The sequence below is a fragment of the Haplochromis burtoni genome, unplaced genomic scaffold (assembly GCF_018398535.1).
Source record: "Haplochromis burtoni strain Fernald_Lab_line unplaced genomic scaffold, NCSU_Asbu1 Contig_1578, whole genome shotgun sequence".
In the NCBI taxonomy this organism is placed as follows: domain Eukaryota; kingdom Metazoa; phylum Chordata; class Actinopteri; order Cichliformes; family Cichlidae; genus Haplochromis; species Haplochromis burtoni.
The window spans coordinates 1-14,242 of NW_024583939.1; the positions used below are offsets into that span (position 1 = coordinate 1).

A 14,242-nucleotide genomic window follows, 5' to 3' on the forward strand; every position below is an offset into this window, starting at 1 on the left:
ATGCACTGTATACTAACCCATATGCTAATCATGCTTTATGAAGTGATGGCAATTACATTGTAGCATTTAATGAAGAAATAACAAAATAATCATACCAATGATTAAGCACCAGTCTTCTTTTTTTTTTTTCTCTGTGTGTGTCATACAGGTAAATGCTGAATTCCAGCGTATTACAACACTTCAACTGGAGACGACCTTCGCGGCACAGTTAGACAGAATTACACCTCAGCTGATGACAGTTTTCCAGAAGAAGGGCGGTGTTTCTGGGCAGAAACTTGCCCACCACTTGCAGATCATGCAAGAGGTAAATCTGAATATTGCAAATTCTATTTGGATTTAATTTGTCTTAAGTGGCAGGTCACTGGTGAGTCAAATAAGCTATTTTAGGTGACCGGCCAAGCAATCTAAATTTTGAAATTTTCATATATAAATTTTATTTACTATGTTTGAACTGACTTATGATAAAATTTACTTATTGCGAAGGTCAGACATTGTTGTTGTTTTTTTCCAAATTGGTTTAATCAACTCTCTTTAAACAGGCTGAAAGTGATGTTAAAGTGAAAAGGGAAGCAGTTCTCAGGGCACTTTGCCTCTACCTTGGTGAAGAGGACGGATGCCTTATTCGGGAGTACTTGGTAAGTCATTGTTAGCAAGTCATCTATACACACACTTCTTAGATAGATATTTACACACACACACACACAAACGACTAGATTGGAATTTAATTGTAGAGTTAATTGTTTTTCTTTTACCTTTTTATTAAATGTTTAGGACATTGAAGGAGATGACATCCAGAGAGGCCTAAAGAAGCACACCATGGGCATTTATGTCATCAACAAGGAGGATGGACAAAATGGACATTATGATGACATTGGAATATTTGTTGAAGGGGAGATAGTCATGGACAGCATTGGATCTCCGGCCCAAGCTTGTGCATTGATGCTTGGAGTAATCTATGCACTAAACCTAGCCTACCCCAAGAAATTGAGGCACTATTATGAATTCATTCAGAAAGTGTTGATGGGATTGGATGGGGGAAAAGCTCTCCCCCAAAGTCCTTGGGCTGAAGAACAAAATTGCTACTGGATAGGAAGATTTCTAAAACCACACATCCATTTACATTTTGTTATGTAAATTACCAATGACTGGTGCTCTTGTGAATAGGAGTGAAATATTTGTATAACCATCATTCGTTCTCACGTTCTGTATTATGTTTTGATTGAACATTTTCACTTTCAATAATGAATGTTTCACGTTTGGTACATTTGAGTAGCTTGAAGAGCAACTTTGTAATTATTCAGTTTACCGAAGCAATTTTTCTTTATTCCGGTCCTTGATAGCTGCTGCCCTATAATCAGTGTTAACTCACCTGATTTAAAAAAAAATAACAATAATAATAATAATTGCATGATTACCACACTGCAGCACACTGGTAACACTTTAGGACTATTGTTTTGAAGCAAGTATGCTAGGTCAGAAAACATGTAAAACATTCAGAATCCTCAAGGAAGGACTAGAATGGAAAGCAGTAAGGAAAACACAAGTTTAGTTTTAAGTCTAATTACCTTATTAAAATGCAATTTCTAAATATGGATCGCAGAACAGCAAGTCTGAAACTTTGGTTAGTTTGTGGATGCATCAGTTTGTAATTGTGATACTTTATACCGCTGGCAGTGTTTTATTCTTTGTTAGAGGAAGAGAAACATTGGTTAACATTTCTCTTGTCTGTTGTTTCTGTTTTATTTGAATAGAGCTTTTTAAAGCTATTAGTTCATAGGCAAAAGTTTTGTAATTTGTATTATACAAATTACAGCAATTTCCCTTACATGTGGATTCTTATTCTGTTTGCAACAAATTTTGCATTAATAAATGATGTGAAAGAATTTTGTAGTTTTCATTATTGGCGTTATTAAAAAGAACTACAAATCAGGGTAAGCAATTTTTTTTTTTTTTAAGTAAAATTTACTTAATTGAAATAGAGAGAAATTAACAATTTTATTGATTTGAATATAACTTTGGGACATAAGTTTAAAGGAAACAAATTATTCTGGTACACTTAACACAACCGTAGTTGGAATTACTAATATTATTTGACTAAGTCGTATCCACAACAGTTAAGTTAAAGTAGCTTAAAAATATATGTTGGCTTTACTCGCTTAAATTAAATTCTGTGTACTTAAAAAATATTTCTGGATTCAAACAAATTTATTTCGTGCAACCACTTGTCATAAAAAAATTGAGTACATTGAACAAAACATTTTTTTCACTTATTACTGCGCAGGAGAGCCAACACACACATCAAACATCACAGTTCACCAGCTCTGCCCTTGGGACGTCTCAGCTCCTCTTTTATACCTCCTCCCCACACACAACTCTCTGTATCTTTTAGTTACAACAGGTTTCTGTCCCACGGGCTGTGGCTGGGCAGAGAGCAATTCCCACTATCTTTTTCCAGGAAGTTTCATCCTTCTAAGCAAAACAGTTAGCAGATAATATACTGAAACATCATTACGCCTAGCTAAGCAGTCTAAATATATAATCTAATGGCTGACGGAATGAGTCAAATACCAAGCAATGGCAAAAGATTCCTGTAATCCTTTTGCCATGAAATGCGCTGATGACCTTTTGTTCACAGGGGCGCCTAGCACATTTCCAGGAAAATGACTAAAAACGAAACTCATCGTGTTTTAGTTTCAGTTTAAAATCGAGGAACAATGCCCCATTATTGTGTCTCTCACACTCCTGCTGGGTATTTTTGACATTGTGAGAATGACTGTGCTGACTATCATTAGTGGTAGACTTCAGTCTGTGTCTGTTAAGCTGTGGTGGCACCTATTCTTGAAAATCATCCTGAAACGTTGTGCTGTTATATAGCGCATAACCTTTTGACTTAAAAACAAAATAAACCAACAGATTGGTGTGATTTTTTTTATTCATTATCTTAACTTTCATTAAATGTTGCAACCATTCTTGCTGGATATTCTCACTAACAGTTTGTCTTCTTGACACTATCCTGCAGACGCTGGCTATTTCTCAAAACTCCAGTGAGTTTCGGATTTTCTTTTGACACAAAAGGTGCTCTTTGCTCCGCTCTTGTTTTCTTTCTTTCTTTCTTTCTTTAATGTTTAATGTCCGCTTTTATTAAGTCATCTATTCAGCACCTCCAATATTTAACTCAGCTCACCCCCGCCGCCACCCGACTTTTGAAACTTCCTCCACAAATATTCCCCTCCTCCTCGTGTGACCTTCTCCGACACTATAAAAGTAATCACCCAGGATTTTTTCAGTCGGATTTTCTTGTGCGTTTTCGCTTTGGCTGTGCAGACATCTCTCTGAATTCCTCGCAGCTTTCTCCGCTCCCCCTCCAGGTAAGCTGGTTTCCTTCACAGAGAAGTCGAGGCACGGCAGTGTGCAGATTGCAGGTAGAGTGCAGGAGGCTGCTGATTTAGAATAACGGATCGAACGTGGAAAGAACAAAACAGTCCCGGGGATACCCCCAATGAATATGACAGTAATGTTGAGTGCGCACATTTTTGAACACATAAGGCTCTGTGTGAAATGCATCACACAGAGCCTTATTCAGTGTGTGTTCAAAAATGTCTGAACGTTTTCTCTTTCTGTTCCCAGTGACAACAAAATATAATTAGCATTGAGCAAATGTATGCGTTTGTGAACTAACTTTGACGGTGTCTAACGATAAGATGACCGAGTTTTGTCGATTCAGGGATGTTTTCTGTGCACCTGGTCAAATATAAATGTCTCAATATGTTATTTCTGTGAGTCAGACTGTTTAACCCGATCATATGGAACAAAAACTTACTTTTCGTATATTTAGAGATACACACATCACACACACACAGACAACCACACACTTCATGCAGCACACACACATATCATACACATGAACACGAGGGCAAAACACACACACACACAGAGATGATATCACATACATATATAGTAATATATAATATAGCATATACATATATATATATATATATTATATATAATATATATATATTATATGTTGTGTATATATATATTGTGTATGTGTTATATATATGTGTTTATTTATATATATATGGTGTGGTATATATATTGTTGTATATATATATATTGTTATGTATATATATGTGTTGATTGTATATAGTATATGTATATATTTATTAAATATATATGGAAATATTATATTGTCAGATTATATGATTAGTGTATATATATATATATATATATATAATATATATATATGTATATAATATATATAGTATAATAGATTAGTAATTATGTAGATATATATATATAGTAGTATAATATATATATATATATATATTATATATGTATATATTATATATGTGTATATATATATATAGTGTATATATATATATATTATGTTACTATATATATGATATATATGTGTATATATATATATATATATATATATATATGTATGTATATATATGTGTGTATATGATTGTTGTATATATATATTTATATATTTATGTTATATATGATATATGTTGTAGTATATATATATATATATTGTGTGTATATATATATTTGTATATATATGTATATATAGTGTATATATATATATATATGTATGTTTATGTATGTATGTATATATATGTATATATATATATGTAGTGTAGTATATATATATATGTTTGTAGTATATATATATATATATATATATGTGTGTGTATATATATGTGTGTAGTTAGTATTATGTATGTTATGTATATATATATGTATGATGATATGTATGTATATATATATATATATATATATGTATGTATATATATATTATATATATTATATTATATATATATATAGTGTGATATATGTAATATATATATATGATGTATGTATATTATATATGTATTATATGTATATATGTATTGTATGTATATGTATATATGTTTGTATATGTGTTATGTATATATTGTACATATTTCTATTGTATATGTATTATTATATATATTAGTATATATATATATATATATATGATATATATATATATATTTATATATATATATATATATATATATATATATATAAACCAACCTTTTAAACTGGTGATATGTTGACGATTTGTCACCTAGCGTAAAATGTGACGCTTTGAGAGTGAGAACGTGTTTTCTATCGCTAAACGACAATAGTATAAGTGACAGAACTGATCATATCAGCACCACACTTGAACTATGCAGCTGATGTTTTTGTTTGTCATTGTTATCCTGCTCGCATACTGTTACTGATATAAAGAGTGTCAGCCCCACAACTAAAGCAGACATCTTATCTGCACTTAATGTTAGTCTAAGAAGCCAAGTAAGATAGTGAGATAAGATAATTATAATAAAATGCAATAAACAAAAATATTCCTTAAAAAATAAAAAGAAACATCTCAGTGGTTGCTTGGACTCTTGCACCCACCACTTATCTAACTGCACTGACTTCACCTATTAAGAATACGTCTATGAACCTGACCTTGCCACCATAGCCTTATCCCATCATTAGCTGTTCAAATTGAAATCTGTCTCAGGTTTGAATGAGATAAAATGGCTCAATAAATTAAGACTTTCACTGTTGTTCAGCTACATTCACAAGTGCAGTTACCATATTGAACATCCCAAGTTGTTCAGAAATGTCTCTTGGAGCCATAATGAACTCAATAAGAAGAGGAAGTCAGGCATTTGGATTTTACAGAATAAAATTAATACGATTTAATAATTTTTCAGGATTTTTACTTATCAAACTCCTTCTGGAACATCAATATTTCAAAATACAGATCAACGTAAAGATGAAGGGAATAAAAACTAACTTAAATGAAAGGGACCTCTAACAGGACTCAGGAAGGAGCAGCCATCTGCAGCAACCAGTGGAGAGATGAGAGGGGAAGAAGGAGAGAAAAGAGAGAAGGATAAAATGCATAATTCATTCTAATTTAATAAAACAGTCCTTGACGATAATTCCCTTCTAACTCTGTAGTATGCATAGTTTTTGCAGGTTCTGCCAGTTCATACTTTTGTGATCAGCAATGACTGATGCAGCTTACTGAGCAGTCCTATAAAACATAAAGATATTAGCGGTGACTTTTTTCATATCAACATTTCTTCAGAGGATGTTCTTGGTCTCATTTGCTGAGATAAGGCAGATTATTTATGAAACTATTTCAATCTGCAATAATTGGACTGCAACTTATGATGGAATAAAGTACTAATTTGAATTAAATGTTCGGTCAAATGATGCTGAGAATGGTTATTAAAATTCTCTCTTCATCTGGGTTTTTCTACTTTAAGGGTGACAATGATTAACTATGAAGTGACCGTGTTCACTGGCAATCTGGCCTTGGCCTCCACTTTCAATAACGTCTACATTACACTGGTCGGGACAGATGGAGAGAGCAAACGCATTGATCTCACAAGCTGGAAACCATCTTTCTTCAGAGGGCAAGTGAGTCTGAAACCCCTCTGCATATTAAAACTATTTAAAACTACATGTGATGTGGATCTTTTGTTTTTATTTTTGTTTTGTTTTTTCCAGGTATCTCATTTTATTGTGTCCTGCCCCAAATCCCTTGGAAAGCTGGTGATGATAAAGTTAGACAAACAGAAAAGGTTTCTCCAAGACTCTTGGTATCCTGCCAAGGTAGAAGTGAAATCCCCTAAAAACAAAACCTACCACTTCCCCATCTACCACTGGATTACTGACAGTGAGGTCTATTGCTTCAGAGAGGGGACAGGTTTGTGGAAATGTGCTTGTCTTATTTATACGTTTCAATGACACCCAAAAAGATAACCAATAAAGAGGCAATAAAGGTGATCAAGCAAAACTGCAATGATACTGTATTTTAAAAGATGATAATATACTATTTTTTATCTTTTTCAAATCTTTTATGAAGCTCTCAGAATCTTTGATGACAGCAACAGTCATCTTGGTGGGTGCAGTCGGCAGCAGGAACTTAAGCAGCGACAGAAAGTCTTTTGGTAAGAAATTAGAGTATTTTTACATTTTGCATCTTAACATTAAGTTGCCTGAAATCAAAATTTGGTGTATATTAATGAAATATGGAAACAAATAAATAGCACATAAAATCCACCAGGATTTATAAAAAATATTATGTAAAATTTAAGTGTGTTAGGTTTATATATAATCTTCATTGAGACTGCAGATACATTGGTAATTAAGCTCTCCACTCACCACTCTGTTATCGCTATCGTGCCCAGCTGGGATGTATATGCACAGGGGATACCGCACTGCATTAAGGGAAACAGCATTCAGTCTCTGCCCTATGATGTCCATTTTTCCTTGACCAAGACAGCAGAGATGAAATACACTGCAGTCACAGGGTGAAGTATTCATGTCCTGTTACACATCTCTTTTTATCTCTACACATCTAATGAAATCATAAGCATCATAATAAGTAATGTTTTTCTTTTCTAGACTGGTAGAGTTGGAACTGATTGAAATGGCTGAGTTAAAGAAAAACTGGACTCACATAGATGATATTAGTCATCTTTTATGCGCTCATCGAACTCAAGTAACAGGTAACAAATCATCAGAAGTTCATTCACTCAAACATTGCTCATACTTCACGATGTTATATAATAATAATAATAATAATAATAATAATAATAATAATAATAATAATAATAATAATAATAATAATAATAATAATAATAATAAATTTTATTTATGAGCGCCTTTCAAGTCACCCAAGGACACTTTACAATAGGATAAAACACTTAGTAAAACAATGGCAGAATAAGAACAATAAAATAAAGCACAAGATAAAATAACAAACAGTGGATTCACAGTGAATATGCAGATTTGAACAGATGAGTTTTGAGTTGGGATTTAAACTGGGGGAGAGAACCAATGTTTCTTATTTCTGGGGGCAGAGAGTTCCACAGCCTGGGAGCAGAGCAGCTGAAAGCTCTGCTTCCCATGGTGGTGAGGCGGAAGGAAGATACAGTAAGCTGGACAGAAGAAGAAGAACGAAGTGAACGGGCAGAACAGGTGGTGGTTAACAGGTCAGAAAGGTAAGGATGAGCGAGGTTATGAATGACCTTGAAGGTGAGCAGAAGAAGTTTGAAAATTATCCGGAATTTCACAGGCAGCCAGTGAAGTTCCTGAAGAACAGGGGTGATGTGCTGGTAGGAGGGGGTTCTGGTGATAATGCGAGCAGCAGAGTTCTGAACCAGTTGAAGCTTATGGAGGGATTTTTGGAGGAGACCATGCAAAAGAGAATTGCAGTAGTCAATACGGGAGGTAACAAGACTGTGGACAAGAATGGACGTAGACTAGGTGGAAAGAGAAGGAAGCAATCTGTTAATGTTACGTAGATGGAAGTAGGGAGAACGGGTGAGATTATTGATGTGAGATTTATAGGAAAGTGAACTGTCTAGGATGACAAGGCTCTTAACCTGAGTAGAATGGAAAACTGTGGAGTTATCGATGGTAAGTGAGAAATGGTTTGCCTTCAAAAGGTTGGATTTGGTGCCAATAAGGAGGATATCAGTTTTATCCTCATTGAGCTTTAGAAAATTAGAGGTACACCAGTATTTTAACTCGGATAGACACTCTGTAAGGGAAGAAGGTGGGAGGGAGGAATCAGGTTTGCAAGAGAGATATAACTGGGTGTCATCAGCAAAACAGTGAAACTGAAGATCAAATTTGCGGAAGATGGTACCTAGAGGGAGGATGTGTATTATAAAGAGAAGAGGGCCTAAAACTGAGCCTTGGGGTACACCAGAGGTGACGGGGAATAGACGAGAGCGGAATGATCTTAGTTGAATAAACTGGGAACGGTCGAGGAGATATGATTGAAACCAGGCGAGGGGTGTGTCAGAGATGCCGAGAGAGGAAAGTCTGCTTAGAAGGACAGAGTGAGAAATGGTGTCAAAGGCTAAGCTCAGATCTAAAAGGATGAGAATGGTGAGAAGACCAGAGTCAGCTCCGATTAGAAGATCGTTAGTGACTTTAAGTAGAGCAATTTCGGTACTGTGACATGAGCGAAAACCAGATTGAAATCTCTCGTAGATGTTATTATTAACCAGGTGTAAATGAAGTTGAGCTGCAACCACTTTTTCGAGTATCTTAGAAATGAAGGGTAGATTGGAAATCGGACGGAGGTTGCTAAAGTTGTTAGGATCTAAAGAAGGTTTTTTCAGTATAGGAGTGACTAGAGCAGTCTTCAATAAGGAGGGAACGATACCGGTGGTGAGAGAAGAGTGAATGATAGCAGAAATGAGTGGGAGTAAAGAAGAGAGGCAGGATTTCACAAGCCCTGTGGGCATGGGGTCAACATGACATGTGGCAGGCTTTGATTTACATATGAACTCGGAAATATCAGATAAATCAGGAAGATGAAAAGTGGAAAACGGCTCAAAAAGGAGAAAAGGTTCTGGAGAGGGCGTAGACACAACATTTGATCTGAGTTGCTGGTGGATGTTATTGATTTTCGTAGTCCTGAACAGCATCAAGGAGTTGCAGGTTTCAGAGGAATAGAAGTGTGGTGGTAAAGCGTTGGGGGGTTGAATTAGTTTGTTGAGAACTGAAAACAGAGTCCTTGTATTACCCTCATAAGAACTGATAATACCAGAGTAGAAGCTTTGTTTGGCCTTGTTGATGGAGTCTTTATACTGAAGTACGTGGTATTTATAGATTTCTGAATCAACAGTTAAACCAGATTTCTTATATTTACGCTCTAGCTGCCGAGCTTTGGCCTTCAGAGCTCGGAGGTCAGAGGTAAACCAGGGAGCAGAGCGAGCGAAGGAAACAGAGTGGGTTTTTACAGGAGCCAGAGAATCAAGGACAGTGCATAGACAATTATTATAATATAACAACAAATCATAAGGAGTAGAATAGAAGTCCGGAATCTGAACATTGTCCAAACTGGTAGTGAGAATGTCCATATCAATGTTCTTGATGTTGCGGAACGAGATGAGACGGGTTGGCTTGGTAGAAGAGCAGCAGAGAGTGAGGTTAAATGAAAGGAGGAAGTGGTCAGTTATGGGGATTTCAGTAGCAGAAAGATTCGAGGGAGTAAGACCAGAACAGCAGACCAAGTCCAGGGTGTGTCCTTTAGAGTGAGTGGGAAAGTCGATAAATTGTTTAAATTCAGAGCCTTCGAGACAGGAGGAAAAGTCTCTGGTGAGCAGAAGGTCATTATTGTCCATGTGAATGTTGAAATCTCCCACCAAGATCACATTTGGGGAGAGAGATGAAAGATGGGTTAGTAGATTAGCAAAGTCACTGAGGAAGACAGGGTTAGGTTTGGGGGGGCGGTATACAGTAGCTATGATGTGGGAATGGGTCCAGTCAGCTCACATGCAAGGACCTCTAGAGAACTAAAGGTATCAACGTTAACTGGCAGGACTTTCAAGTGCTGGCGAAAAAGGATCGCGAGACCACCCCCACGACCTGAGCAGCGGGGTTTAGAAAAGTAAACAAACCCCAGAGGAGCAGATTCGTTTAGCTGAGAAAAGTCATCAGGTTGTTGCCAGGTTTCAGTTAAGCAGAAAAAGTCAAACTTACGGTCAGATAGGAGGTCTTGGGTGAGAGGTCCCTTACTTGTCAATGAACGAATGTTTAGAAGACCGAAGTTGAGTGGAGTATCTTCTTTTTTGCTAATCGCGGTGGGCGCCCTGGGCAGGTGGGCTAGAGATCGATGGTTAACAGCCCGATCAGGGTTCCTGCGAGGGCGGCGAGTAGCAGACCAGAACGATTTAGTTCCATTGGAGTTATGGAAAATCCTGCGGGACCCGCGATGGATGTATCTCCGGCGAGGCTGGAAAGTGATGCCGGGTGGTAGTGGAGCTCCGCCGGCGACGGGAGCGATAGCTGCCCGCGAAGGCGCAGGAGCTCAGCGGCTGTATAGCGGAGCAGTCCAGCCGTAGGATGGTAGACGAGCATCAGGAGAATCCAAAATAGTGCCGACCAGCTCAGGAACATCTTGGTCCACATCTTTGATTATGTGGAGGAAAAGGAGCCAAGCCGGCCGGAGCAACGAACAGGTAGGCTAAAATAGCTCAAACAGTTACGCTAGTGCAGCTCACTGAGAAGAAGACGTGAGAACACATTCAGCTGAAATAACAGAAGTTGAGGACAAGCGTTGCAAGTCAATCCCTGGCAGAGATCGATCTGGTCCTGAGTGTGAATGTTCCTGTTCATTCAAATCTGAATCCAAATAATCCAATTAATCCAAATAAATCCAAATAATCGAAAAATGTACCGGTGAGTACACCGGAAATCAAATATATTCAACTACACTTAAAAACAAGAATGGTTTCTAGTCTGTTTCTTGTGTTGATTTTTGGACTCTTAGTCAATGTATGTCAGTTTCCTGTTTATTATTCTAGTGTTTGAACGTTTTGATCATTTTTAGTCTTTTTCAGTTGTGCTTTTATCATACAAGTAAATCTGAGCATTAGTTCTTGTTGTATTTTTTGACTTCCTGTTCACGGTTCAGTTTAAAATGAGCTTTGAGTACAAACCTAGATTGCTCTACTGTTAAAATATTAGTTTTGAATTCCTTATTTGTATAGCCTGAGAAATGAATAACCTCACAGGACACAATTACTGGGGTTCTTAATGTGCAGTCTTTTGTTTTCGGTGAAGACAGAATAATCAAAAATGGACCAGAGAAATAAAAGAGGTAAAATAAATGAAAGATATACAAAGAAGAAATATGGCAGTGGCCTCTGGATTCCACAGCAATATTTCAGCTCACCTGGATACTGGAGAACACATATGATATCACAACTTATCCCCTACACACAGAAAATAGCCGCCCTAAGGTGCACGTGCAGGTCCCTTGCATCATTGATTTCTTGCCAATGATATCACCTTTTTGTAAAAAACAGTAATTCCCAAGATGCATTTTTCTAAGTTTTGGTAAAACTGCAGTAAACTCTTAAGCACTGCCCCCTGGTGACCAAAATATGCAATGACACAAATCACCAAAATGAACAAATTAAAGTGCACACTACATGCAGAAAACAGGAAACTGTGTAAACAATGAAATTAAACTACTCAATAACATTTTTGTTTTAACATAAATATAAACAAAGAACATGCATTCAAAGAAATTTTTAGAGCTCTTTTTTCACCTTAAACTGATATTTTTTCAACTAAAGTAGAAAATATTATTATCTGTATACTTGTACACTTGGCTACATTTGTATTAAACCACAGTTTATTGTTTGAGTTTGTAATCTTTTGAGTGTTCAGCTTCCTCAGTGTGTTATTATCCGCCCCTCCTCTGCCTTCTGTTCATCCTCAGACTCTTCATGTTTATTTTATTCTGTACTTGATGTTTGGCCATCTGAATTCAGGTTTGGGTTGTTCCTTTTTTTTATTTTGTTTTCATTTGTGTCCAATATCAGTTTGACTTCCTGCATATGCTTTGTGTTAGTTTTCACTTGTTATGTGTGTTTATGTGTGTGCTTGTGCATAAATAGGCCTGACCTCCCTGTAGACTTTGCTGGATCATCTGCTGTTAATCCTCTGTGCGTTTCTTTGCATGTGATTTTGAAGTTACCTCTATCTTCATCTTAATGCAGTGATCTGTGCAATCCATCCTTTTCTGACTGTGAACTATGGTTTCAGAGTTGGAAGTTCCAATTCTGAGCCCAACCCCTTTGTACTAAGCTGTAGACCACCCCAGTGCAACTTAGCAGCTAGAAGTTTTTTAACAACAGACAAAGGTTTTTGGAGATCAAAAAACTTCCTTCAGGGAAATCCCCAATTGTCCCTGTGTCATCGGAGATTTCTGGGCACTATGTTGTCTTTAGGTAGGATCAAAAAGTTGATTCTGTTCATCTGGACGTAGCGTTTTCAGTGGGAGAAATGTTTCATCACCCATCCAAGTGACTTCTTCAGGCTCAGCTGACTGCAGATTTCCACAAACGTATAAACAGTACTTTTGCACCGCGACTGTTCATTAAGTGGTCATGACAATTTGCATAGTAATGATCATGATCAAGGAACTGAGTCAGCCAATTGTTCATTCAGTGGTGCTAGTTTCAGTTATTGTGCAAATGTACTGTTTAGTTGGGGAAACCTGCAGTCAGCTGAGACTGAAGAAGTTATTTTGATGAGTGGTTAAACGTTTCTCCCACTGAAAACGCTATGAACAGATGAACAGAATCAACCTTTTGGGGATGATATAGCATGCATCAAGACTCTTTAGGTGGTGATTCCTGTATTCCAAAATCAAGTAAAAAATATTATTTTTCCAGACTTTGTTCATAAACATTGGAAGGAAGACTCTTTATTTGGCTACCAGTTTCTCAATGGTGTCAACCCCATGTTGATCCGATGCTGTAAAGCACTCCCAAAGAACTTTCCTGTCACTGGTGACATGGTCTCTCTCCATGGTCGGGGAAGTCTGGCAGACGAAATGATGGTAAGTGTTTAATTCTCATGAACTAATGATGACTGGCTGATCTTACTGGTACATTCGCTTCATAATTGTAATATTCAAACTGCATGCATGACATAAAATCATCAGTAATGCTTTCTGGAATTCCAAACAGAAGGGCAACATCTTCCTGTGTGACTACAAGCTTCTGGATGGAGTGCAACCAAACACCATCAACAAAAAGAAGCAGTATCTGATGGCTCCTCTTATTCTGCTTCAGAAAACCCCTGATAATAAGCTGATGCCAATTGCTATTCAGGTGAGTTCAACACTCAATAATACTAATGCTTGACAAAGTTGACAAAGTCAAAGGGTGCATCTTTCATCATCTTACAGTGCTGTGATTCCATTCCCCAACTCCCTGAACAGCAATCATGGCTGTAATTCAGTGGTCACGACACTTTGCATATTAATGATCAAGAAACTGACCTCGCAGCCCATCGTTAGTCAGTGGTGCTAGTTTCAGTCATTGTGCAAATGTACTGTTTATAAAGTTGGGGGAACCTGCAGTGACTGAAGAAGTCACTTGGATGAGTGATGAAATGCTTTTCCAGACCTGAATGATTTAGCATGCATCAAGAGGGCACACTTTCTTCTTAAGATGCAAAAAAAACCCATAAAAGGCAAAGCAAAAAAGAACACAAATGGATTTCTAAAAAGAAACAGAACACACGGCAGAAAACTAAACAGCAGCAATGTTTGTAGCATTATTGAAATTGGGCTAGCTGGCATATAATGGTTTGCTACGTGGTGGCTACCTATAGACCTATGGTTAGAAAAATATAAACAATAGCACATTGAGGATGGAGGATGAGCATCAGC

General features: G+C 36.8%; 2 protein-coding genes across 2 annotated transcripts in view; both read left to right on the forward strand.

Annotated features, from left to right (window-relative positions):
* Window positions 1–148: 148 nt before the first annotated feature.
* LOC102289914 lies at window positions 149–1,883 on the forward strand (the record flags this gene model as incomplete). Its single annotated transcript, XM_005952463.3, is given in 3 exon segments — window positions 149–304; window positions 540–635; window positions 772–1,883. Coding segments are annotated over 3 exon segments (615 nt in total), but the record flags the coding sequence as incomplete, so codon positions are not given.
* Window positions 1,884–3,251: 1,368 nt separating this feature from the next.
* LOC102290213 (hydroperoxide isomerase ALOXE3) overlaps window positions 3,252–14,242 on the forward strand; it is a 25,112-nt gene continuing 14,121 nt past the window's right edge. Inside the window, exons 1-8 of the mRNA XM_005952464.2 lie at window positions 3,252–3,368; window positions 6,294–6,447; window positions 6,538–6,736; window positions 6,896–6,980; window positions 7,221–7,343; window positions 7,438–7,541; window positions 13,239–13,405; window positions 13,536–13,679. Of these exons, the coding sequence (XP_005952526.1) occupies window positions 6,301–6,447; window positions 6,538–6,736; window positions 6,896–6,980; window positions 7,221–7,343; window positions 7,438–7,541; window positions 13,239–13,405; window positions 13,536–13,679 (969 nt within the window). The 5' untranslated portion in view covers window positions 3,252–3,368; window positions 6,294–6,300. The remainder of the gene's footprint in view (window positions 3,369–6,293; window positions 6,448–6,537; window positions 6,737–6,895; window positions 6,981–7,220; window positions 7,344–7,437; window positions 7,542–13,238; window positions 13,406–13,535; window positions 13,680–14,242) is intronic.